At 46.8% G+C, this 25,898-nt stretch overlaps 1 protein-coding gene across 9 annotated transcripts in view; it reads right to left on the bottom strand.

The window, feature by feature from the left end:
- Positions 1–25,898, bottom strand: part of TRIO (trio Rho guanine nucleotide exchange factor) — a 372,439-nt gene that overhangs the window by 147,554 nt on the left and 198,987 nt on the right. For all 9 annotated transcript variants that reach the window (XM_019951041.3, XM_073802019.1, XM_073802017.1 and 6 more), the window contains exons 10-11: positions 22,017–22,139; positions 10,382–10,573 (exon numbers count right to left, since the gene is read on the bottom strand). In XM_019951041.3, the coding sequence (XP_019806600.1) occupies positions 10,382–10,573; positions 22,017–22,139 (315 nt within the window). The remainder of the gene's footprint in view (positions 1–10,381; positions 10,574–22,016; positions 22,140–25,898) is intronic.

The raw sequence follows: 25,898 nt of genomic DNA, 5'->3' as shown, positions 1-25,898 counted from the left end.
TGATTCAAAACAGACTCATGAATCGAAACCCATGAATGAAATTTCTGTCATAGGTTTGGACTTCTTCTTGCCGGGATCTTTTCTGATTCTATTTTATTATCTGATATATCTGGCAGCCCCTGGTCTAGACTTTGATCAACTTGCCCTCCGTGCCAATCCACGCACTCACAGGCCTCGTGCTCAGAGACAGAGGTCTGCAGTGCAAACAACCTCCAGCCCCGCTGAGGTCATCCACTAGCCAACACTCCCACTGCCAGCCTCGGCTGCAAGCCTTTTAACGCAGCCACGATTAGTTCTGCTTCAGCACCGAGCCTGTCCTGGCTTTATCGCAATTTGACCACTTTCAAGACAAAATGCTCTCAATACAACAAAGGCAAGTTTTCAGGGTGCCTGGACTTGGATGTACAATCTCTCCAGATGTCCCAGACGGACGCAAAAGTTCTGAATAGGTGGGTGGAGGCAGTTCAAAGACATGGCAACCGCACAGGCTGCTCCCCTGCAGCAGGTGACACCAGGGATTAAAACCATCTGTCTGTGGGGCCTCAGGTCCACCTGGGATGACTGGTCTACCCCCTCCCATCACCCCCTTCATCAGAAAGCTGATCCGATTGTGGGTGTGGGCTGGAAATGACTTCCTCATTCACAGGCAGGGTATGAGCAATGTCTTCCCATCACAAACACTTTCTTCCTGGCATGGTCTACTCAGAGATCAGTATGGGAGGATAAGGACAGTCTTGGTCTTGTGTTAACTGACACCCTCAACTGATTCTTTTTCACAGTGATTCAGCCCATATCTTCCTGTCTGTGTACAAATTAAATGTCAAATACTTGGCTAAATGCTCACTAATTCCACTGCATACTCTTCATCCAATCAGAAACCTAGTAAAGAATGAAATAAAGTTCACATGGCATAACTTGTTCATTCACTTCTTCCCTTTTAAAAGGCAGTTTAGAAACTGTCTTTTCTAGAACTCTGCTTAGGAGTGACCTCAACCTGAGTAATATGTGACATCTACCTTCTTAAGAAGGCCTTCTGGCATCCCTTCCTTTCCCCACAGTTCCTTAGACAGCAATACACCAAATCTGGTGAACTAACTATCAAGTTCTTTCACTACCCAGGGATCTAATGTGTCTTGGAATACGGACTTGAAATCATTTAGGAGAAATAAGTTCGTTCTTATAAAAATCTTCACCCATTTTGGTCATCAACTTGTATCCATCAACATCCTGGGCCCCAAGCAGAAAGCCCGACCCTTCCTTGATCTTGTGGTTCTGCAGTTTGTGCTTTATAAAAAGGAAGAGAAAACAAACAACAACAAAACCAAAAAAGGCTTTTCAGTCCCTGTAGGCCCAGCTTACCTAGAACTTTTAAGCTTTCTGACAAAACATTGCTGGTGATCAATCTTTCTACCGCTTATTCAATAAGAACAATAAACAGTAACAAATAGTACACGACAGAAATACACATGGATAGTTTACTCCTCTCAATTAACCAAAGCCCTATCACATTTAGTTTATGAAGCTGAGTATCAAAATATTAAAATGCCCTCTAAAAAGAAGTCTAACAAGTAAACAAGATTACACATACATCCATTTTCAGCTGGGCATTTTAAGACCTAACGTTGTATTCCCTGAACTTCTGTACAAGTGCCTCACCTCCTCGTTACATTAACTGAGGCCAATCTACAAACAACTAATTAAAGCGTATGTTTGCGACTCTCCGTTTAAAAGCAGACATTTAGACTCTCCCTTCAATAAGAAATGATAAAATCTGGAGTTAGTGCACAGGGATATACATTTAGTCCCCACTGTAACAGTGAGTTACAAATAAAGATAAGACAGTATATTATTAATTCATTCATTTAATAATCATCTACTAAGTGACTATTCTCTGTCAGGTATATTAGAGTTCTGTACAGTTTTACACACTAACTTCTAATTTCTCTCTTGATCTAAAAATTTTCTCTGCCTCAAAATATTGGGTCGATAAGAAGAAACAGAAACTTCATGAATTTAAACCAGTTTTAAACCATTCTCTCGGGGAAAAAAAAAAGCTTTACATGAATTAAACTAAACTGACAAAAGGATTTTCCTTTTAGATAATAACATCCCTCTTCCCCACTGGCCAACCCAAATGTTTTACACGTATTTACTTGGTGAAAAAATTCATTTATTTTGCAGCTTTGGCTGGGAACAAAATAGTTAGTGATGTGAACAAAGCAATGTATGCCAATGTGACAGAACCATGAGCAAAGATTCTCTGTAACAGCCTCCTCTGCCCTGAGTCAATGCAGCGCTGGAGCTGTGCACCCAGCAAGGCTCTGACTGCTGATCTGAAGGGTCAGAGTGAGGCGCTCACCCTGAGAAAGGGCAACAGAAGCAGATTAAGCAGTTCCTGTTGCTCAAAGATGAGTAAGGAAGGTATCAGGATTATACCCAAGTATTCATACCCAGGTATTTATTATACCTCTGTGTCTTATAGTTAAATCATTTGTCGAGTAACAAGGCAGGTGAGGAGGAAAAACAAGGACATTTATTGGCAGCTAGGATGGTGAGTGTGTAATTGCATCCAATTGGTCCACAGCCCTCAGAGATGCTGTTATTCCCAATTCTGCAGAGAGAGAGCTGAGGCACCACAGAGCAGCCTGTCCCAGATCACTCAGCCAGTTAAGTAAGGGGATGTGCTATACTATAGTATACTTTAATTATTTTAATAAAGATGATATTTTTACAGAAAGAAAGCATAAATGATTAGATCTATTTTTTCGGATATTCCCACCTATGGGAAGACCACCTTTTTTTTTTTTTAAATACCAGATACCACAATCTATGTGAAGGCATAATTGCCAAAGCAGTAGGTAGCAACTGAATGTTGACTTTGAAACCAAAGTCAAATCCAATGCTCAGTCTTGCAAGGGGCGATGATGTAGTGGACGGTTCTAGGCCCTGAGTTTCCCTCTTGCTTCCTCTGGCTTGTGGCCATTTAATTGCGCGTTTCTGTCTACATCAGATAAACAAGCTAAAGAAATCAGACATTTAAGAGTGTATTTAGAGAGTTCATCTAAGGAATTGAATATTAACATAAAAATTATCGAGATGTGATCATAGAAGGTAAACATTACTTCCTAAAATATTATGCATCTGATCTTAACCTTTCCCACTGGACTTCTGAGATGTTAAAGAGCGAGGTCACTCATACGTTGCTGCTGGGAGTGTAAAATGTTACAGGCATTCTGGAAAAGTCTGGCAGTTTCTTTTAAAACAATGTGTTTACCAAAGGACCTGCCAGTTGTACTCTTGGGCATTTATCCCAGAGACATGAAAACTTAAGTTCACGTGAAAACCTGTACATGAAGGTCCACAGCTTCTCTGTTTGGAAAAGCCAAAACTTGACAATATCCCAACGGTCTTTTAAAGGGTAAATAGTTAAGAAACTGTGATACAGCCAAACCATGAAATACTACTCAGCAATAAAGTACTGACACACGCAACAACAGGCATGGGTCTCGGGAATTTTGCTGAGTAGAAAAAGCCAATCTCAAAAAGGTACATATTGTATGATTCCATTTATGGAACATTTTTGAAGTACAGTTATAGAGATGGAGAACAACAGACTAGTGGTTGCCAGGGGTTGGAGGTTAGGGGGTAGGGGTCAGGCATGGGTGTAAGGAGGCGGCAGAAGGGAGCCCGCTGGTGATGGGATGATGCTGCATGACTCTGTACATTCAAAGTGGTGGTGGTTACACGAATCTACACACGATAAAATCTCACGAAGCTAAGCATGCGTGCGCACGCGAACACATACACACACACACACACGTGAGTGCATGCACTGCACACCGGGGGAAGCAGAATCTAGGAATAAGCTCTGGGGAACGTGGCAAAGCCACTTTCCTGCTCTGACAGTGCACGTGGTTATGCGAGATGACTCCTGGGGGGAGGCTGGGAGAAGGGTGCAGGGACCTCCTTGTCTGTTTCTTTTTTTCCCAACTTTCAGGGATTATAAATATTTGAAAATAAAAAGTATTTTTTAAAAAAGCTGGGAAATATGTTTAAAGGTATCACCCATACATAGGAATGCACAAAAAACCAAATCATTTTAGAGAATAGAGAGAGATGAGTCATCAGTAAAATCCAGCTGAGAAGGTCAAAATAAAAGGCTTGAAAGTTGGAAGCCAAATTTTAGAGATCTTTGCACAGGAGACAGAAGGGATCTGGAAGAATCTGATGCTGAGAGGCTGGGATCACCCCGAGGAGGCCTGTGACCCCTCCCCTTCCGAGAGTCGTGCAGAACAGAAACAGGGCTTCTCTGGAAAGCTAGGTGTCCTGAACGGGGCTGCATCACGACTGCCAATGACCACGAGATCCATCAGAGAGCAGCTGGTCTACATGGGCAGCATCAGCTACCTGTAGTCAAGTTTCCTGAATTAGTTTACCCGGCAGATGCCTGACTGGTTGGTTCTCTGGCTCCACAGGGGAAGAAGAGAAAAGGAATCCGGGCCCTTTGAGTGGTGGCTGGTTGAAAAGGCACTGGGTATGTTTTCAAACTCAGTGAGGATGGCAGGAGACGCAGCTGGGGAGCTCCACACCTGCAGGAGAGGAGCGGTGAGCCCGCTTCCTCGTAACCCTGCACCCACTACAGGGCAAGATCCGGATGGCACTCTCCCTGCTCCCCGGGGAGAGCCGGGCGCTGGCCGAGTGTAAAGAGAGAGATCTGCCTGCCTTGAGCTATTTGTAATGAGGTGGATGGACCTAGAGTCTGTCATACAGAGTGAAGTAAGTCAGAAAGAGAAAGACAAATACCGTGTGCTAACACATATATATGGAATTTAAGAAAAAAAAATGTCATGAAGAACCTAGGGGTAAGACAGGAATAAAGACGCAGACCTACTAGAGAATGGACTTGAGGACACGGGGCGGGGGGGAGGGTAAGCTGTGACAAAGCGAGAGAGTGGCATGAACATATATACACTACCAAATGTAAAATAGATAGCTAGTGGGAAGCAGCCACATAGCACAGGGAGATCAGTTCAGTGCTTGTGACCACCTAGAGGGGTGGGATAGGGAGGGGGGAGGGAGGGAGATGCAAGAGGGAAGAGATATGGGAACATATGTATGTGTATAACTGATTCACTTTGTTATAAAGCAGAAACTAACACACCATTGTAAAGCAATTATACTCCAATAAAGATGTAAAAAAAAAAAAAAAAAATGAAGCCAGGCTGGTATGCTGTGACCAAAAAATCTCCAGGTGGTTGGGATGCCTTTATTTTTGACTTCTGAATAAAATGAAAGGTTCCTCTTTTCCCAGGCATTACCCCAAACAAAAATGTGTCCCAGTTCAGTGTGTAAGTTTGCAGAAGCAGAACCAAAAGGCTTCTTTACTTAACCCAGCAAGAATCACAGCCCCATTCAAATGGGAATGATCTTTCCTGGGAAACCATGGTTTCTGGGAATCAAGTGAAGAAAAACCAGCTCAAGGCCACTGAATCGATTCCAGAAATAAACTCTGGCTGAGAACTCCATGTCACCACCTGGTTGCCTCAAATAACCCACACATTTCCAAGGTAATTGTCAATTAACTCGGGACCTAATTTTGAGAATGAAGTTGAAGAGAACGAATGGATGAAAATAATTATGCCTTTGCTATATTTGAAAATGGAACTATGTCCCTCTGTCATTAAGTCTCAGAATGATGGGCTAGAAATAGACATCATTTGTTCCACAAGCTGACTGAGTATTTGCTAAGTCTGGGAGGCAGGCTACAAAGACAAGGGAGACAGTTCCAGCCTTCAAGTAGCTTAACCTCTATCAAGAGAAACCAACAGACGTCTAAAATACGTGATGCACAGAAGCAGAAGTATGTTCTTCCAGTGGTCATTCATTTTTATACCCCCTCCCCGTATGTTACAGGTGGCTTTGGGAGACACTTTGAAAGGAGTAAGTGAAAGAGTAAATGAACGAATTAACAAACAGTGCAAAGAGCATTCAAAAGGAAAGGAGGACAGGTAACAAAGGCCTAACAATGGGAGAATTATAATCAGAATGGAGGTGAATAAAATGCTAGAAACACTGAAGGGAAGGGAGGGATACAGGAGGACAAAAACTACAGGAGGACAAAATACAGGAGGACGAAAACTCTCCTAAAATAAAGTCAACATTCCTTCTAAATACTACAGTACTACTTCAAAGACATTAAAAAAAAAAAAAAAGAGGACAGATTATCAGTCTTCGGGTTTTCTGAGAGGAGATTAAACATCTCATGGATTCTTTCAGAGAAAAAGAAAAAAAGAGGAAAGGGTCCCAGGATGCTTCCAAATCTGGGTTTAAGGGTGAAATAGGGCTGACATCTCTATCAACCACCTTCTGTATTCAACCTCAAGATATAAAATATTTGCCACCCACGTGAAAATTCAGATGACCCTTGAACAAAGCGGGGGTTAGGGGCACCGACCCTCAGCACAATCAAAAATCCATGTAGGATTTACAGTCAGCCCTCCGTATGTGCGAGGTTCCTCCACACCTGCGATTCTATACCCGCAGATCGTGTAGCGCCGTAGAGTTTACTACTGAAAAACGTCCACGTGTATGTGGACGTGTGCAGTTCAAACCCATGCTGTTCAAGAGTCAGCTGCGGGTTCCTCTTTCCTCTCTTCCCGGGAACAAGCATCTGCGTTCTGTCCTCTGGGGTAAGAGAGTAGAGCCCAAGGTCTCCATGCTGAACCTCAGTGCTTGGTCTGCAACGAGACTTAAAACCACCAACCTTCTCCCAGGTGTGATTCTTAAAAACAATTTCTGAGTCAACACTGAGCAGATCACCTTGACCTGGCACCTTTTCAAAGTTGGTTGTTAATGAGATCACCTTTGTATTACTTGCTCCTCAGAGAGCCAGAAATTTACTGCAAAAGAGAGGGCTAGAGGGCTACTCTCCGGAAAAAGTGAGTCTTAAAACCACTGCCGAACATCTGGGAGTGAGGAAGGTTAACCTCCGCGTCAGGGGAGCCTTCGACAGTTAACTTCTAAAAAGCTTCACGTATTTGCCTGAATGAAAAAGGCCACTTGCTTTTCCTATCTCCCTCCAAGTAATTTGAAATTGTATGATCTGCTTGAGAAAATTAATTCTGCTAACTTAAATCTTCTAGCACTTTTTCATTCATCTGATATGCTGAAATACTTAGTGACTTGATGCAAACACACATTTAATTAGCATGATTTCCTCCTCTTGGCCCTTCTCTCACATTTAATTTTGTTTAGGAACTCCCTGGGCGGTCCAGTGGTTAGGACTCCGCACTTCCACTCCAAGGGGCTCGGGTTCGATCCCTGGCTGGGGAACGAAGATCCTGCAGCCTGCACAGTCCAGCCAAAAAAATAAAGAAATAATAATAATAAAATACTTTTTTTTTAAAAAAAGGAGTTAATTTGGTTTCAAAACACATAATGAAATTTGTTCTAAATGAAGTTTTCTTTCAATAACAAGTTTCAAAACACAGCAACTGAAGAAGCCGTCCCTTCCTGCATAAAACCTACCAAGTATCCTGGTGGGTCTGAGGGCATTTGTGCAGCCCTGAGAAAGGAGAGCGAGGAAGATTCTGGGGCTGGTCAGGAAAAAATAAATCTACCAACAAAATGGCTGAGGCTAAAAATGGAGTCCAAGCACATGGAGGGGAAGAATCAGACAATATTCCACGCCTGTGTGTGGCCAGCTCCCCTCAAGTCCTGCCTTCCCAGTCACCTGGGCATGTTGGTACCCCGCCTCCAACTGTCACCGAATCCTTCCCTGACCCGGGTCACTTCGGGGTCACATGAGATTAAGAGGAACCAAATCACAGTAAAATACCAGTTTCTCTGCTACCGTGCTGGTCTTCCATATAAAAATGAAAGAATGAATGGACTGACAATTCTCCAGTTGTGAAGGTGAACCACTTAACCTTCAAAGCAGCTTTAAGCTCTCCTCAGTCTACAAACTTCACATATACTGGAAGTTCCTACAGCGTAAGTCGAGAAAACAAAATGTATTTTCACTTTTCCATAAATTTCCAAGACTAGTGACAAAACAGACCCCATAGTTTACTAACTGGAATGCTTCTACTGTAAGATTTTTCCTTAGAAATGCTGCTGCTGTTACAGAAACCAGTGAACCCAAACGTAGCCTCCGGAGAGCAGCTTTCGTAAACGGCTTTCCTTCTAGTTTCCTTTAACGCCTGCTTTTGGAGAAGCATAACAAGGTTGAAAAGTCATAAATAATGCTTCATGGAAAGAGCCTCTCTTTGTCCTAACTGCAAGTTAAATCTTCATGAATCCTGCTAAAGAATATTCCTAAGGCCTGTGGCACAGACAAACATCAGGATACAAGCACTGGCTCTCGATCTCCAGACTCCAGGCCTGCCGCCACTGCTGCCCTTCCCCTCTGTTCAGTCTGTGAACGCTGCCCAGCGGCCTGTCCTTCCTCTTGGGCCCCTCCGGGCCCGCGGCGCTCCCTGCGGCCCGAATAAGGAACGCCAGCCCCCATACCCACCCACCGTGCCTCCCTCGGGAAGGTCTGGGCTGCCCAGAGCCCCTCGCCTGCTTTCTGTCTGTCACAGCTTAATGAACAAAGGCACAACCTGCTTTTTCACAGGCATCACCTTCTCTCCCTCTCGGCTAGGGTGTAAAAATGCGTAAGAGGAAGAGGAGGTGGCATACGAGTACTGATGGGAAAGAGAGGGTAACACACAGCTATACCAAAACAGGTGCTGTGACAGGTGTGTGTAAAGAAAGTTGTAGAGTGCAGGGGGAACAGCTGACTCTGCCTGGGGGAGTGAAGGGAAGCAGTACATCACTGCAGGGACCAGATCACGAGGATGAGGTGATTCAGGCTGGTGCTCCAGATACACACAGAATCTCTGATGGTTCAAAAGCAAGGGTGTGACCTAATCAAATTCACATGCCTTGGTGGCAGGGCTGCAGAGCCAGGGAGACTAGTCAGTGGTTGTGGCTTGATTCCAGCTGAGAGGGGAACTGGTGACACATGCACCCGTAATCAGAACTGCCATGGACCGATGTCCACTTAACGTGTCTCCTTGGGAGAAACAGTCTCTTTGTGAACACCGTGAAGTCTTTTTCAGTGGTGGCATTATTAAACCAGGAAAAGAAGCCACTCCTGGCAGTTTTCTATTCTGACAACTGTCCAGGGTCCACAAAGCACCAGCCCCTTTGCAGAAAGGGCTGCTCAGGGTCCCGGCCATTTGCCAAATATGCCCCCTACACTGTCTTCCTGGGCTCACGAAGTTTGAGTTGGAAGTGAAGATGGCTGTCCTGAAGCCAAACATTCAAGTCAAACGAGCAGGCTGGTGGGGGACTGACTGCCCAAGATCCCGGACCCGGTAGTGAAGCTCTTTCCCTTTAAACAATTTCATTGGTTCCTGATCTTGGATGCCTTTACACAAGGCAAGCCAGGCCTGGCCCCTTCCAAGTGTCTCTCAGAGTCTTACTCCTCCCAGATCCTTCTTCCTAGCCTGTTAACTACCGCCTTCATGTACTCAATCTCAAATAACCTAAAAGGGCCCCTCATTTCCAACTTATAAAGAGCTGTCAAGTGAGAATTTTTTTCACCTTAGAAATAAGATGTAGTAAGTCGACATCTTAATTTGTAGTCCTACCGAAAACTTTACTTTTTATTATAAATCCTTCTATCTCAAAAGCGACGTAATAGTTTCTTCAATTGTAACTTTCTATGATTTTCTTTTTTTAAATTTTTACTTTATATTGGACTATGATTTTCATAAGAGTAACATATATGCAAAGTATAATTAATACCAACGTGTTTTCCATTTACCAAATAACACATTACCTCTTATCCTGAGACAAGTTTATCAGAACAGCATACCTATGACAGTAACATGAATATTATTAAGGCCGTGCTGGCTTTGCTACGTTTAAATTCAACATTATGTAAATTGCACTGCTGCGAGTATCTGAGAGCAGTCGCACAGCCTGATAAAATCAGAAGGCAGCCAGGACTTCAGCCACATGACAGGCTAACAGACAGAAAGGAGGTCCCACAGCTCTGAGCCCAAAAGGCAGGTCGTCTATTTCTGCTACAATGGCTGTGCCCTGCCTCTCGCCAAGGACCCCCTTAGCTCCTGTCTTCCCCGCTCCCCTCCTGGTCCACAGCTCCCAGCCACGCCCTCCCTCACAGGTCTGCTCCCGGCAGATGCCACCCCCTGCAATGGCACGCGTGTGCCCGTGTGGCGAGGACGGCCAGCAAGGAGGCCAGCCCTGCCCCCACCAGCACAAACGGTCACCTCTGGTCCACTTTCTCACATCACGCCCATCCTCATTCCTCCCCGGAGTCCAGAGGCCCTTCCAGACGGGGCTCCGTCTCTGCCTCCGGATGCCTCACCTCTTTCACGTGGGTGTGAAAGGACACCGACATGTCCAGGAGGATCTTCCGCTGCTCAACTCGCCGAACAAAATCTTGTATCCGGTCCTCGAGCTGATGGGCGGCCTGATAGATCTCTTCCGGGTCACATTCCCCAGTCTGAGCCAGCTGTTCTGCTGCTTCTAGTAACTTATCCGCATTGGTGTATGTGTTCTGTGCAAGAGAACATTCAGAGACACAGAAGGTGAATAAAAGACAAACTGGCCAGGCTGGGAGCCATAATACACTGGAACAGAGTCAGCGTGTGATGTTCCTTTCTGTAAATCAAACAGAGAAAAGAGGAGGGGAAGAGATGATTTTAGGAGTTCAGAACATCTCCATGAGCAGCCTTTTCCATTCTCGTTTGAGGCTGTTAAACTCTGAACCTCACGGCAAAGCCCTTCCGTCTGAGGCAGTGATGGGGTATCTGGTAGGCAGCTGCTGGCCGTCTCGTGACTCATAAAGGGCTTTGGGCCTTTTGCTGCCGCGCAGCCAGAAGACAGCGCGTAGCCACAAATGCCTACCTCACTTTTCCTCCTGGTTTTATGACAGAGTGCAGAGTTCCAGTTTTGTGTCTTTCAGTATGATATGCCGCTTTAGGATAATTCCCCAAGATCAAGTGAAAAGTTACGTTGCAAACAAACACAAGCTGCTGCCTCTTTTCACATGTTTCTACTTATCAGTAATTCTGTGCTTATCTTTCCTCTACTTCGGGGGATACGTTTTTTAAAGAAAAAGGAAATAATAACTACAATGGCTATAAAGTAGCCAGAGAGCTGAGAGTTGAGTACCAATTGGGTGTCTAAAATACTCTGAAAATTACTGTTTTAATTCTTGATAAGCGAGGCTGCAAATGGCTTCCTCAAATCAACAGGTTTGTTAGAGACCCGACAGTGTTCGAGGGACCTGCTGGCCAGAGGGCTGCCGACGGGGACGGGGAGCAGTCCAGCCGGGTGGGGGACCTCAGTGCAGGAAAGAACAGAATTCAGGCCCCGAGAAGCCCAGAAGAGGCATGCGGCTCCCCGTGAGACACTGGCTGAGCCCTTCGTCCTTCTCCTTCCCCAGCATTTCAGCCCCACAGCCGAGCAGGGTCGGCACCTCATGGGTGAGATGGGGGTGGCTCCAGGTGTGCGAAGGCGCCCCTGTGGGGAGTCCGAGCCTGATGGGGCACAGGGTGCCCCTGCACTGGGAAGCCTCCCAGGTGGAGACTGGTGACCTCCAGGGGTATTAACCTACTAATAAGCCAATGCATCAGGATGATGAGAGGCGGGTTCCTCATTCTGGAGAAGGAGAATACTTGAGTCAACCCTGCAACACTGGACTGGAACTGGAGGATCCACGTAAGTTCACAGTTTTCAAGAGACACGTGTGTAAGTGCGCACGTACCCTCATGTCCCTCCCCCGCCCCCCATCCACCAAGAGGGCCTGGGAACAGCGATGGCCCAGCAGCACTAAGCATGGTAGCACCCAGATCTCCACTTGTAAGCACCATTCTGCTCTGGAGGGAACCAGGGCTCCGTGGAGAAATGGCGGACTCCAGGGTTGGGGTGAGACAAAGTACAAGATGAATCTGCGACATCTTACCGTGCCCCAAAGCAAGGAGAAGCCCAAGAACAATGTGGACAGGAGACAGAAGCCAGCTTGAGGAGGCGCATGCTGGCCAAACGAGGGACAATCTGAGCATCAGAGGGAACAGTGACAGCGATGGAGGATAAGCCGTCCACTCAACCGGAAACCAGGAGTCCCGACCGACACAGAAAGCGAAACTGGAGGATGGATGGCATAGTTATACAATTTCAAAGTACCTCCCCACAAAGTACTTGCTAATTACAAAGGGGGAACGACTCACTTTACAACGGAGACATCTGGCAGATACCACCTTAACCCAGGGATCAAAGTGGACACCACAGGTAACAGGACAGAGTAAACTGTGCAACCCTTGAAGGGACAGAGTTAGGAGGACACGGCAGCACTCCCGGGATACACCTGCCGAAGACGTATAACCAGAGTACAGGCATGAGGAAGCATCAAAAAACCCAGAGTGAGGGGCATTCTCCAAAACAACGGGCCTCAGAGTTTCCAAAATGTCATGTCACAGAAGTTAAGGAAGGACCAAGGAGCGACTCTAGGCTGAAGGACACTAAGATGTGACGACTAAATGTCACAGGTGGCTCTACACTGGATCCGTGAGCTATGAAGGACATGGTGGTCTGAGGGTTAGAAGGTAGCCATGTGTCAGTGTTAATTTCCTGATTTTGATGGCGGTATTACGGCTGTATAGCAGGATGTTGGTAGGAAACACACACTCGAGTCAACGGTTTAGCGTGGCGGGTAGGTTCTTTGTGCTGTATTTCCAACTCTTCTGCAAGTTAAAAAAAATTTTACAACAGAGTAACATTCAGTGTGATAAGTATGAGGTGATCTCAAAAATGACTCTGACACATGCTTAAAGAGCACGCGAGGCCCAAGCGTCAGGGTGGGGTGGGGTGGAGCGGCCCATCCTGGGCAGGCTCTGAGGGAGTACAGTGTCGACAGGGGATTTAAACGTGACAATAAAGACCAGCTGGAGGGCGGTCTGCTCTTCGTCACCAGCATAGGTCAATGGCTCCCTGCTCCAACTGTACCCCTGGCAGGAGCACTTACTGGGCGTGGGTCTAAGGGCCTCCCCCGCACTGAGCTGTCTGATCCTAACCACAGCCCCTTTTACAGGTCAGAAGACTGAGGCCAGGAGGCCAATCTCAAGACTCAGAGGCCAAGGCTGGCAGGTGGTGAAGCGGGACGCATCCAGGCCTGCCTCAGGGGCCTGGGCTTTCAACAGCCCAGTGTATTGTTCAGCTCACCCCTCACAACGGTGGTTCACGCAGCCCTGCTTCACACTCTGCAGGGCTGACAGTCACCCCCTTCTCCCTGTCCCTCTGGAAAACCATCTTCAGGGGACTTTTCTTTCTTGGTACTATCCAAGTCTCACAAGAATGTTCTGCACTACTAACAAAGGATCCTTCAGAACTCCTAGAAATGATGGGAGAGACGTCAAAGAACCCCGTAAGACTGACCGACATGGCCAGACCCGGAAAATGTCTATGTGCACACTTTACAGAGTCTTTGAAATCATTACGTGGCCTCATCTGAAGAGCACAGTCATTCCCAATTTGACTGCAGAGCCTCAAAGCACAGTTAAAGGGTTTTGTATATATTCACCGTGACCCACCGGGAAGCTAAGCTGTCCTGACTCCTGCGCAGAGCAGACAGCGCACCTGCCCACTTCAAAAGAGCTCTGGAACAACAAAAGCACTTTTCAGAAAAGTCCACTCTCCGTCCTGCGCGACTCTGGCCAGCGGTGACTTTGTGACAAGAAGCCCTTCACGCAGATTATCAAACCACCTGGGAGATTCCGAAGGACAGGACAGAAAGACTGTCACGTCAGTACCTGGGTGTCGCCGTGGTGACCCACAGCCTCAGGCTGGATAGGATCAGCCCTCCTCGTGGCCAGACGGACGAGGGAGGAGTTAAACTAGGAATGAGAATCACAGCGAAGCGGTAACGATGAGGGATAAGGAAGCCATCGACAACGACACAAAAAGAAGCGACGGAAAATGTCGGGGCCACGAGGAGCCTCAGGGGGCCTCACAACCACATGCCGCGTGGATCCGGGATGGGGCCCCGAACAGGAGGAAAAGAAGGAAACCTGAACGAAGTACGGACTTCAGTTCATCAGTATTAGTTATTAATCCTAACAGTCTCGGTTCAATATTACATTCGTATAATATTATATATTATTAGTATGATATTAGATCAATATTAGCTTATTAATGATAACAAATGTACCGCACTAACGAACGGTGTGAGTTTTGATAACAGGGGAAACTGGGTGCAGGGTATGAGAATTCTCTGTATCATCTTCACCATTTTTGTGTGTGTGTGTGGTACGCGGGCCTCTCTCACTGTTGCGGCCTCTCCCATTGCGGAGCACAGGCTCCGGACGCGCAGGCTCAGTGGCCATGGCTCACGGGCCCAGCCGCTCCATGGCATGTGGGATCTTCCCGGACCAGGGCACGAACCCGTGTCCCCTGCATCGGCAGGCGGACTCTCAACCGCTGCGCCACCAGGGAAGCCCCACCATTTTTCTGTACATCTAAAAGTTGTCTAAGAAAGTTTATTAAAAAGATATGATGTTTATGTATGTACACACACACACAGAGCAGATTTTTAAAGAACAGCCTTCACCTAGGGAACAGGTCCTGAGCACTGTCCACAGATTCTGTCACCTAGTCCAGCGGTCCCCAACCTTTGTGGCACCAGGGACCGGTTTCATGGAAGATGCTTTTTCCACAGACGGGGCCGGGCGATGGAGGGAGGATGGTCAGGCGGTCACGCTAGTGATGGGGGCGGCAGAGGAAGCTTCGCTCGCCTGCCCTCCACTCACCTCCCGTTCCTAACAGGCCGCAGACCGGTACCGCTTGCGGACCCCTGACCTAGTTCTTCCCTCCGGGGAGGCTGGCCTCTGGCCCCTCAGCGCAGCCCCTGGGCACAGAGAAAGCTCTCCTCACGATGGGCAGCTACCAGCCTCAAGGTTCCTGCTGGGCAGGTTCTGCATACACGTTGCCCCCAGAGGCCTCCGCTCATCAGAGGCCGCACAGTGAGGTGACATTCCTGGGGACGGTGGCTTTATGGGGATCCACGCTTCCCTGCGGGGCCTCCCAGGACCGTGCTCTGCAGCTCTGAGCAGAGGCACGACGGGGCCTCGGTGCTGGACGGAGCAGACAGCGTAGCACGCTGTACGCTGCACGTACACACCTGTTAAGAGCCGAGTCCTGTTCTCGCACCTATTGTCACTACAGCCGTGAAGCCGCTTCCCTCTCGAGTTTAGTAAGTGGATCTGCAGGTGACAGAGCCTCCCAACACATGCCAATTCTGAAGGCTTTCCGCCTCTTGGCCAGCAGGTAAAGACAGTTACAACAATCAACGTCCCAAAGGAAGAAGTGCATTTCTGAATGATCTGGGACACAAAACAGCACTCATTTCGTCTCACCTCTCATTTTACGCTTGAAGACCCTGAGCCAGTAGGAAGGTCTCCGTGGCTCTCCCTCGGCACAGCAGTAGGTGCTGCTGGAGCTAGGGTTAGCCCGCGGCCTGTCTGAAACCCAAGGCCAAGGCCTCCCTGTGCACAGAACCTACCCTGGATCCTTTGGTCATGGAAGAAATGGATCTCCGTGTGTTCATAAACATACGGATGAGAAACACTAGCTTTGGAGCACTTGCTCTGTGCCCCGAAGCAGCCTTGTGACAAGGACACGATTTCACTTCGACTTTATAAGCCAGAACACGGAGACAAAGAGGTGCAAAAACTCAGCCAGCAGTCAGGAGAGCTGGGACTGTCCCCAGAACAAAGGCCTCGGCCAGCGGTCCTCTCAGAAGGGAAGGCTGAGTCACTCAATCTTAGACTTACAGCAGGGAGGAGGCGTCAAGTAAAGGAGGCTGTTTTTGGGTCTAAAGAGACTGGAGTCCCCTCTTCCACCCACTGCCCTGTCCCCAGGGCATCTCCCCCGGGGCCCAGTTCCTGGTCCATGGGGTGGGGTACCAATCCCTGCAGCGAGGACTGAAGGAGATATACTGTAGGGCCAGGCCGGGGTGCGCCCAAAGAGTTTCCTTTTTTCTTGAGAAATAAATTAAAATTGCACAAAGTCCTAGGTCTCAAGAAACAGAAGAGCCTTTCAAAGGAGGATCAGACCTTCTCTCCCTACCACCCACAGCAGCTACAGCCTGGGTCTTACGCAAGATGGCCAGAGGCTATATTTAGAAACTGGTTAAAAAAAAAAAAAAGATGGGCTTTCTTGATCTTAGGAAAGGAGGAAAACACAAGCATGTCACGCCTGAATTTCGGGTGTGCCGAAAGCGCCCACATGCTGTGCTCAGAGCATCCTCCCTGCGAAAGATGAATGAGCTCAGGAGAGACCCCGGGGGTTAGAGAATTGGCCTGATTAGCTTCTGAAAATCCAGAATGAATGGTTAAGGGCTCCTGCTTTCCCGACTGCCACACTTCTTTATCCTGGAAGACACGTTAATTATATCGCACACAAAAAAAGTTACTGACAGAAATGGCTTCCTGGAGAACAACTTTGAGATGTTTACATCTTTGGAAGGTGATTTGAATCCCAGGGGACAAGCAGACATGAGAGAAGGCACCTACGGGAAGATGCTATGCCAGAGATGTATTGACTCCTATTAGAGACATGTTCTGTGCTCTCAAAACCAGCTTCTTCCTCGAACCAGAATTTTCTCAGCTTTCCTGGCTGCTGTACTCATAGCTTTTTAAATCTAAAAAGGGACGTTAAACTTGGACAATTATTTAGAAGGTAGAAGAGCAGGTGACTGTCAGAGCACCTTCCTTTCCCAGTCATTTGCAAAAAGCCTCACGTGGAAAGCATTGTTCATTTCTTTTTTAAAGCTCCTGCGTGAACGTGCAACGTGGCTGCATCTGCCGCGCTCTAGAAATTCATCAGCATGGCGTCACTGGATAGGATCTATCTACTCAACAATCTGTATGACATACAGAAGGAATGATCTTCAGATTAGTCACGAGGGGGTTCTCGGGTCTGCCGAACCGTGTGCAGAAATGGTCCAACGCTTCCTGATGTGGCTCTAGCAGTGTCTGAAACAGCTGAGACCAGGGGCCTCGCAGCGAAGTCGAGGGCCTGCAGAAGTCACACCGGCTGCACAGCTCGCTGCCGCCAAGGACACAAGAGGCTCTTTTCGGGTTCCCCCTTCTCAGAACACTAGAACCGTTCTACACAATAATCTATGTTTAGTAGGTTTTAAATGAATTCAACCAGAAGACTTTTGACACTTCGTTTCTGAATCTCTGTCATGTTACTTTACCATGTCATGTTTTGAAGAAGATGACTTTAAGAAAAATTCATTAAATAAACTGCTAATTCAATATCTTGAAACTAAAGATTGTCTAGAGACAATTTAGAATTCATTTTACAAAGGACCCTTCAAAACACAACCCCAAGACACACACTAACTCACCTTAAACTTAACTATGAAAAAGAAATTTCTTTTCCCTAAACCCAAAATGTGTTTTACCTTTGTGAGTACGTTTCAGAAAATGAGAAAAGGCTCTTTATTAAGCACTAAAGATGCCTCTCTGTTCCTGTTTTTAAGGTGCCTCCAAAGGCCATTCTGTCCAAAACATACATACATCTAAAGCATGACCGTAGACCTCCCTCTGCCGTAGGACTTGTATTATACTTTGTTTTGACAGAAAGCTATCGAAGACGGGAGGGTAGAGAAGGAAAGGTGGGGAAGGCATTCCCTCCAGTGGCCTCGCCCCCTGCCTGAGAGCAAGACTGACGTCGTCGTCTCTGGGAAGAAGCAGACAGCTTTCCATGAATGAAGCTACAAACACAGAGTGTAATCTGGCTCGATACCCAGGCCGCTGTCTGTCTAGCCCGAATCCGCTGCACGTGGTCTTAATAAAGCCCGGCTCCTTGTGCAGCCACTTCACACGACAGACCTCTCCTGGCTTAAAACGCTACCCTCCTCCCTCTTACGCCCCTCAAAGAATCTTTATTAAACAAGCTGGGGGGGCTAGAGAGAGAAGCCCACTCTATTTCTTCAGGTCTACAGCCCCCTCCCAGCTTACTACGTTTAATCTGTTCTTATCATAGAGGGGTCCAGGGTGGCCCCCCGGTGTTTCAGAACGAGCCTGAAGTGGGTCCGTGATGCGCAGTTTCTGCAGGTACACGGGCAGCGAGCACCGGGCTCCAGAACCCCATCAGGGACCACTCGGGCCCTGTCACACGACACACACTGAGCTGGACGCGTGTCTGCGGACAGAAAGGATCAGAGCCTTTCACACCCTGAGGCAAGTGGAGGGGATTTATCATACAGGAGGGGCTGGTCCCCGTTCACAGCCAACCAAGACAGACTGCTGAATGCCCACTCTGGGCAACGACAGGTCCCTGTGTGCCTCCTGGCTGCAGTTTTATCAGCCAGGGACGCAGAAACCGGAAGGCCGGTGCCAGGGGCGATGGAGGTAAAGTGCACAACACTCCCTCTGAACCAGCGGTATCTAAAACATGCACCAGCATCAAGCGACATTCTCCAAGTGACGGGAGGGCCTATAAACATTTCATGCCAGAAGGAAAAGAACGAAGAGAAGGAGAAGCTGGAGATGCTGGGCCAAGAGGCCAGAAGTGAGGGGCCAGGTCCCAGCAGGGGGTGGAAATGAGTGCACGGCCAGGTCCAGGGCGCAGCGCTCAGAGCCTGCCCCCCGGGGGGTTTGCAAAGGAGAGAGGCCCGCGGAGAGGGGAGGCTGGGTGTCTGTGCGTGGCTCCCCAGGCCCCGGCAGAATGAACCCCTGGCACACGACTGGTGATTATATGAAGACCAGAGGGAGGGAAACCGGGTGCAGAAGTTTGCAAAGTGAGCAAAAGGTGTTTACGTTTAAGGTTTTTGTTTTTTCATGCACAGTTCAGACTTGGGCTTAAGGACTCTCAATTTAAGGAAAAGAGGGTCAGGTACCCCTTAGAGTCCCAGGGTCAAAATGCCAAAGATGATAAGAAAGCAGTGAGACCCGGCCGGGGAGCGGCGGAAGCTGACAGGCCCCTGCCTTTCTCTGAAGCAGGGGTAAAGGCAGTCCTCCCTCCGCTCTGGGGCTCGCCCTAGAAACCTCAAGACGCAAACGTGCCCGACAAAGAAAGTGTTTCCCTCTTGCTGCCCCCTGAGCCCCTGTGTTGACGGCTTTGATTGTCATCTTAGATCTGAAGAAGTAAGATTACCATGAAAAGATAGGGCGAGGGTCGCCACAGAAGGCACCACAGGAGTTAGAGGGAGGGGTCAACAGGTGCTGGACGCACACGAGGACACTCGGCGGGCCAGCGCCTTCACACTGGAACCGAGCCCACAGTCACGGGCGACCTTGCTACTTGGGGCAGGAGCCTGCTCTGGGTTTGGCTGTTTGCAGTCCCACCTCTTAGATTCTTTGGCGCCTGAAGTCTTTGCTCAGAGGATCCAAATCTCACATCCATCCTCAAACCACAAGGCTACAGAGCAGTAGCTTATCTTATGGAAAAACCAAGGGGAGATGGAACACATTTTCCACATTTCTTCTGCTACGAGAGGAAGGCAAAATATTTGCCAGCAACCGTAAGTAGGGACATCACACGTAATGCAGAAAAGAGAAATCCAGAGACCCATCCTGGTGCGGCAAGGCCGCTGAACACGGAGCCTCTTCCATCCCGCTTCTAAGATCAAGAATGCACGAGGCTAGGTGTCACTTTAACTTTACATACAGAGACTTTTACAGTGTAAAGGCAGTAACTTTTTTTTTTTTTTTTTTTTTTTTTTTGCGGTACGCAGGCCTCTCACTGTTGTGGCCTCTCCCGTTGCGGAGCACAGGCTCTGGACGCGCAGGCTCAGTGGCCATGGCCCACGGGCGCAGCCGCTCCGCGGCATGTGGGATCTTCCCGGACCGGGACACGAACCCGCGTCCCCTGCATCGGCAGGCGGACTCTCAAGCACTGAGCCACCAGGGAAGCCCTAAAGGAGGTAACTTTTTAAAGGCATTTTCCCTGAACAGGACTGGAGTGCAGTTTGCTTTCTTATCTCATGACTCTATCTCACATCAGTTTCCTGAACCCTCTGTCATGTAAAACCCATGGACGCACCCACTCCTGCTTATTTTGGCGTTACAGATTTTGAGACTAAATCGTTAGATGTATGTTGACACTCCCCCTTTTATAACTGAAGGCTCTCTTTATTTCTAATGACGTTTGTATGCTTTCACGTCTATTTGCTTAACACCAATACTCCTATACCAGTTTTCATTGGCTTAATATTTGCCTGGTGGATCTTCTTCTAACACTTTACATCCTTTCAAAATTCCTGGGTATTTATGTTTTAGGTTTGCCCTTTGAAAACAATACACAGTATGATTTTTAAAGAACTATTCAATCAGAGAATCTTTCTTTTAACAAGTATAATCTATTTTGCATTGACTTTAATTACTGCTATTTGGGGACAAATTGCTACATCTTATTTTGTGATTTCCGACATGATTTTTGTTGTTCTCCTTTCTTTTGCTTCCACTAGACCCATTTTCCTGAGTTTTTACTTATCTGGTTTTCTGTACTTCTTTTCTCTTTATACTTATGGGAAGCGGTGTTTTCTATCCCTGCATTTAGTAGTCATTCAAAAACGCTCACACGCACCCCTGTCTTTACAAATCTAAGATAAGCAACACCTCCTGCCAACCTCCTCAGGACACCTCTCCACCTTCTGTGTTCAAGTGCTCCGGGGCTTTGCTCCGTCTTGTTTTTAACTACCCCCCAATTCTACCGTCTTGTGTCTAAATGGTCAATCCTTTGATTTGCAAACATATTTACCAATTTCTGTGTTCATTATTGACCTCAAGCCTTTCTTCTCATATTTCCTTTTTATTCATTAAATTAACTCGTTCAACAAATACTGCTGGACGCTTAGCGGCACCACGCCAGCCTTGTTCTAGGCGCTAGTGACAGAGAAGTGAACAACACAAAATCCCTGCACTCGTGGAGTTTAAATTACAGCGGGTGCTTCCATTACTCTGACTAAACTACACACCTCAGTTCTCCTGTAAGTAAGTGAATGGTAAACTCTCTTGGTCTTGGTCTATATTTTATTCTCACTGTTGAATGATAGCTCCACTGGGTGTGGAATTCCAGGTTCAGAGTTCCTTTCCCTCAGGTCTCCATCCCACTGTCTTCCAGAATCTGCAGTTACTGGTGAGAAGTCAGCTAAGAGTCATCTCACGGTTGTGATTGTGTTATTTCTCTCTCCTTGCTGAGACTCTGCCTTTGGTGTTCCTCCGTTTTACCATAATGTGTCTCAGTTTGGATTCATCCTACAATTTCTTTTTAAAACAACTTCTACCCTAGCTCCTACAGCTTCCACATATATATCATGGCATGGTACTCTCTCCCTCCTTCACTCCTCTTTCTTTCAAAACACAAAACTAAATGAAAGGCACATTTACCAACGTGGGAAAGACCTGGGCGAGATGCCATACATGTCACTATCACACACACCTTACTTCCTCTCCAGCAGCCCTCACTGTGCCTACTTTTCAGGTAAAAAAGTTAAGCTCAGAAAGGTTAGGAGACTTTTCCAAAGCCACACAGCTGGTGAGCATTACAGCCAACATTCCAACTCCACAAATCTCATGCTCTTAACACACCACACCCCTGCCTCCTGTTTCTGAAGCACATGACTTTAAAAGAAATAGAAAAGGGAAAAGAAATGCTGGCCCGTCATTACAGAAATTCAAGGACTGTTATTCCCTGATTATGAACTGGAATTTTACAAACTCGTCAACAGACACTTGTACCATAAATATGGCAAAAATATCCAAGACATTTGTCTGCTTCAAGAACTCCGCATTTATGAAAGGGTCAACCGTCTAAATCATCTTCCGGCCGGGCCATGACAGCTTCATCTGAAATCTGAGCATTTCTCTCTGAATCACCTTCAAACCTACGTCATTAAAGCTAAGTCAACAGAGGTGGCGTTAAAACTGTAATTCAAAACCAACCACACAGGTATTTATGGAAGAAAATAGTAAAAGCCATTGTTTTACCTGTGCTACTTCTTCAAAATCTTCATGACGTTTCTGCAAAGCTCTGGCCCGATGGAGAGATTTCCCCACACCTGTATGTTTGCTCAGAAATGCTTCTCCATGGTTCTCAATCCAGTCCAGCACCTACAATGAAATACAGATATACATGCCATAAAAACCATGCCTGCCTCCATCAGTTTTAGGGCTATCCATTAACGATACAGTCTCTTATCTAAACTCTCTAAGAAACAAGCAACAAGGGAGAAAAAAAATTGGGAGCAAGCGGACAGTAATCTAACACGTTGAGAATTACATCTTCTGTCAGCTTTCCCACCACGATTTTAATCAGCTCTTACTTTAATAGTGCAAGTCTGTCTATGTATAAATATTACATGCAATAATGATTAAATTAAATCTCACCTCAGTTTATGCATGACTGAGCCAACAAAACTGCCTGGGTTTTGTGTGAGATAGTGGTAGTCAAGTCACAGAGGAGCAATTTAACTTGACATTTTTATAAGGCTCAAAGCTTCACAACTCAGACAATTGAAGTTTAACTACAGAGTTCATGTTTTTCTGTCTCTTCTAAAAGACTTGAAACATGTAAGTAAAACCCAGGAAAACAAAACAGCTAAATGCCTCTGTCCTGGTCTTCGAGGATAATTTATTCTATAAACTAAGCTGGTTGTGAAAGCTAAACACCCCATGAACTTAAAGACATAAGAGTTCTTGCTAGCTGAAATGCACCACACTGAAGAAAAGGAGTAAAAGTAAAGCAGGGCAACCCAACGTTTTTAAGTCACAGCTGGGGCTGAGTAGTTCACTGGCTACTGCACTTGAGAAGTTGCAAAACCCCAACATCATCACACAACATATTTAAGACAACGTCAAATACACATTCGTCTCCTTCTGATGGAGAGGAGATAACCAGCCAAAAACGAAGTCAGTGACGTCTTTAGCCAGAAACTTCCCTTAAAAGATATTTGAATATCTGAAGACATTTGTTCATGTGTTGCAAAGTACTGAAGGCCACCTCGGATTCTGCAATTAGTAGCCATGGTAACTAAGGATGCAGATCAAAACAATCTTGGACTAAAGACCTGCCTGGAGTCGCACAGCTAGGACTGTGGTCTAGAGGGCAACCTGGAAGGGGCCCAGTCACAGCCCTCCACTAACTGCAAAATTAAGGGGGCCTTAGGGTGGGGAATGCAATGCACAGCTTGGGGAAGACAGTGGATAATACTGCAATAACTGTGTGTGGACAGCTGGGCACTAAATTTACACGGTGATTGTTTCACAATGTATGCAAATGCCAAGTCACTACAGAGTACACCTGACACTAACCTAACACTGCATGCCAGCTGTATTTCAGTTAAAGTAAATAAATAAAAGGGGCGTTAATTTGAGGTTCATTGCTACAAAAGTGATCCCTTGCCCTTTGTTACCTCCACCACTGAGAGATCAGTTGTGCTGACAGACATCTAGATAAAAAGAGGCAGCTGCTAAAGGTTCCGGTCTGACTGATGGTCCTTTCTGCATAGGGCTTAGCAAAGTCAGTAATGCGTGTAAATAAAATGGCTCATGAACCTGAATAAATCCCCAGTGGTCCTCTGTAAAGAGCCTTGTAGAATGAGCAGGGTGTGTGTGTGTGTGTGTGTGTGTGTGTGTGTGTGTGTGTGTGTGTGTGTGTGTGTGTGTGTGTGTGTGTGTGTGTGTGTGTGTGTGTGTGTGTGTGTGTGTGTGTGTGTACGTACGCGCGTGTGGGAGGACAGGGTGGGGTACGGAGGTCAAGCCTCGCAGCGCAGCGGCTGCTCAGGCTACAGGTACACGCTTACCCTATTACCATAGTTTATTTCTGAACCTCTGTCAACACCACGCTCTGCCAGTCACCCGGGGTCACCCGGGGTCACACTATCAAAGTGATTCCTACTGTGGATCCATTTGTCTTCTGTCTGTCCACCTCCCAGCCCTTCTGAAAAGCTCCCTCTTTACCTTTCATGTCTAGCCCTCTGCCCCACAGACACGGGGTAGCCCTTCTGAGCCGCAGCTTCTCGCCTGCTCAGTGGGGATAACAGTGGGGGCCTGTGAGCTGTCAAGCACCTTAATATCCTGGCGTGGCAGGTACAGAGCACACAAGCCATCCCCACCCACAAACTGTCACCAGAGACAGCTTCCATCTAATGTCAAGCTCTTTGGTAGCACAGGCTATGAATATTCCATTGCTTTTTAACCAGTGCACTTAGTATATTATTTTTCTTTCTTCAGATTAAAAAGAGAGAGAGAGACCTTCAGTATCACCATTAGTAGGTAATACCACATTCACCACCTGATATCAAGCTGCTGTTTATATGACAGTCTCTTACTACGTATTACAGAACACAGGTCCTGTCTCCCTCGTAAAGAAATACCCAATGATAATTTCAAGATGTCTCAACTTCAAAGAACGGATACAGTTAATGGAATGTGCCTTTCGATATGAGGCCAGCACCAGGCAGAAGACTAGGATCAAGTATATTAAGCTTGAAAAGAGTTGAGAGATACGTAAGTACATCTATGCCACTGTCCACTTCCCTATCAGATCTGCATGAAAGACTAGGAGACTCTTTTTTTAAACTACAGCTATAGTATCTGCTGTATACTCCCCAACATAGTGTAAAAAGAAAAATCGAGGTTTGGTAAACAGTAAACCTGATGAGCACTGATGACTCAATACAGACTTGAAGTAAGGGCACAATTTCAAAAAGTAAAAGACAAACACTATTTGGTAGAAAGAGCTGGAGGGAGCAAAACATAGTCGTTTTTAAAAAATAAGAATTTGTTTTTTCAAGCCCAAGAAAAGTTGCTTCAGAAAGCATAAATTGGAAATAAAAGCTATTATGAACCAATCACTCAGGGTTACAATTTTTCTTTTATTAGTGGTTCCTTTTCACAGAATTATAAATACCAAGTGAAATTATATTTCCAACAAACATGAAAGTAATTCAAAGAAGACTACAAATTCCAAGCACTTCTTAAAAACAGTCACAGACAATTGTGAAATCTAGCTCATACTCAAAACCAAACTTCCCCAGGAGGCTTTTGCTTCTCATTAAGTCTGAGAATGTTTCCCAGATCGCCAAGGAATCCTGAATGAACGTACCTGCCCAAGGAGCATTTGAAAGACAAGCTTGTGGAATCTTTCCATTTAAAACATAAAAGTATTTGCAAGCCAGGGGCTCCATCACGCTAGTCCAGCCGGCCCCCTCCCTGACTCAGCCATGGTGGCAGCTGCCCTCTCCCTGCCTTGTGACCTTCACCTGAACAACAACTTGCTCTCTGCAGCCGGCTCGAGGAAAAAGGGCAAAAGCCAGTCCTTCCCAGGGCACCTGGTTCACAGGCAGAAGAGCAAGGCTGGGAGGCCGACAGCGCCCCCTCCTTGTTCGCGGAATGTGGGGCAAGCTCGTTCCTCTGTACAGTGTCTTCTAACAGGCACCATGATAGCCCCAAGGTCAAGATCGCTCCAAAGTGAGCCGCCAAGACTTAAAACACAGATAATCCTTCTCAGCATCTAAGTCAAAATGTCAGCTGTGCAGAAAATCTCAGATTGCTTAGCTCCCTGCTTGTAATGTAATTATAAGATTGAACGTGACGACGGCAGTATGATAATGCTCATCTTTTAACGAATAATTGCGCTGCTGTCTGAGCACCTGCTACTGAAGCCGGCCCTGACGTACACTACACCACCAGTCCTCACGGAGAGCTGGATGGGGGTACATCGTGACTCTGTTTCATACATGAAGATGCAGGACCAACGGCTACCAAGTGGAAGAGCCAGTCTGTGGACCTGGACCCAGGAAGCAGGGTCCATTCTCTTAACCTCTAGTCTCCACTGCCTCTTCAAGTCAGCAGAGCTGGCACACAGGT

This window comes from Tursiops truncatus, chromosome 3 (assembly GCF_011762595.2).
Source record: "Tursiops truncatus isolate mTurTru1 chromosome 3, mTurTru1.mat.Y, whole genome shotgun sequence".
Lineage (NCBI taxonomy): Eukaryota > Metazoa > Chordata > Mammalia > Artiodactyla > Delphinidae > Tursiops > Tursiops truncatus.
The sequence above is the reverse complement of the archived record's forward strand: the minus strand, read 5'-3'. Positions and strand labels throughout refer to the sequence as shown.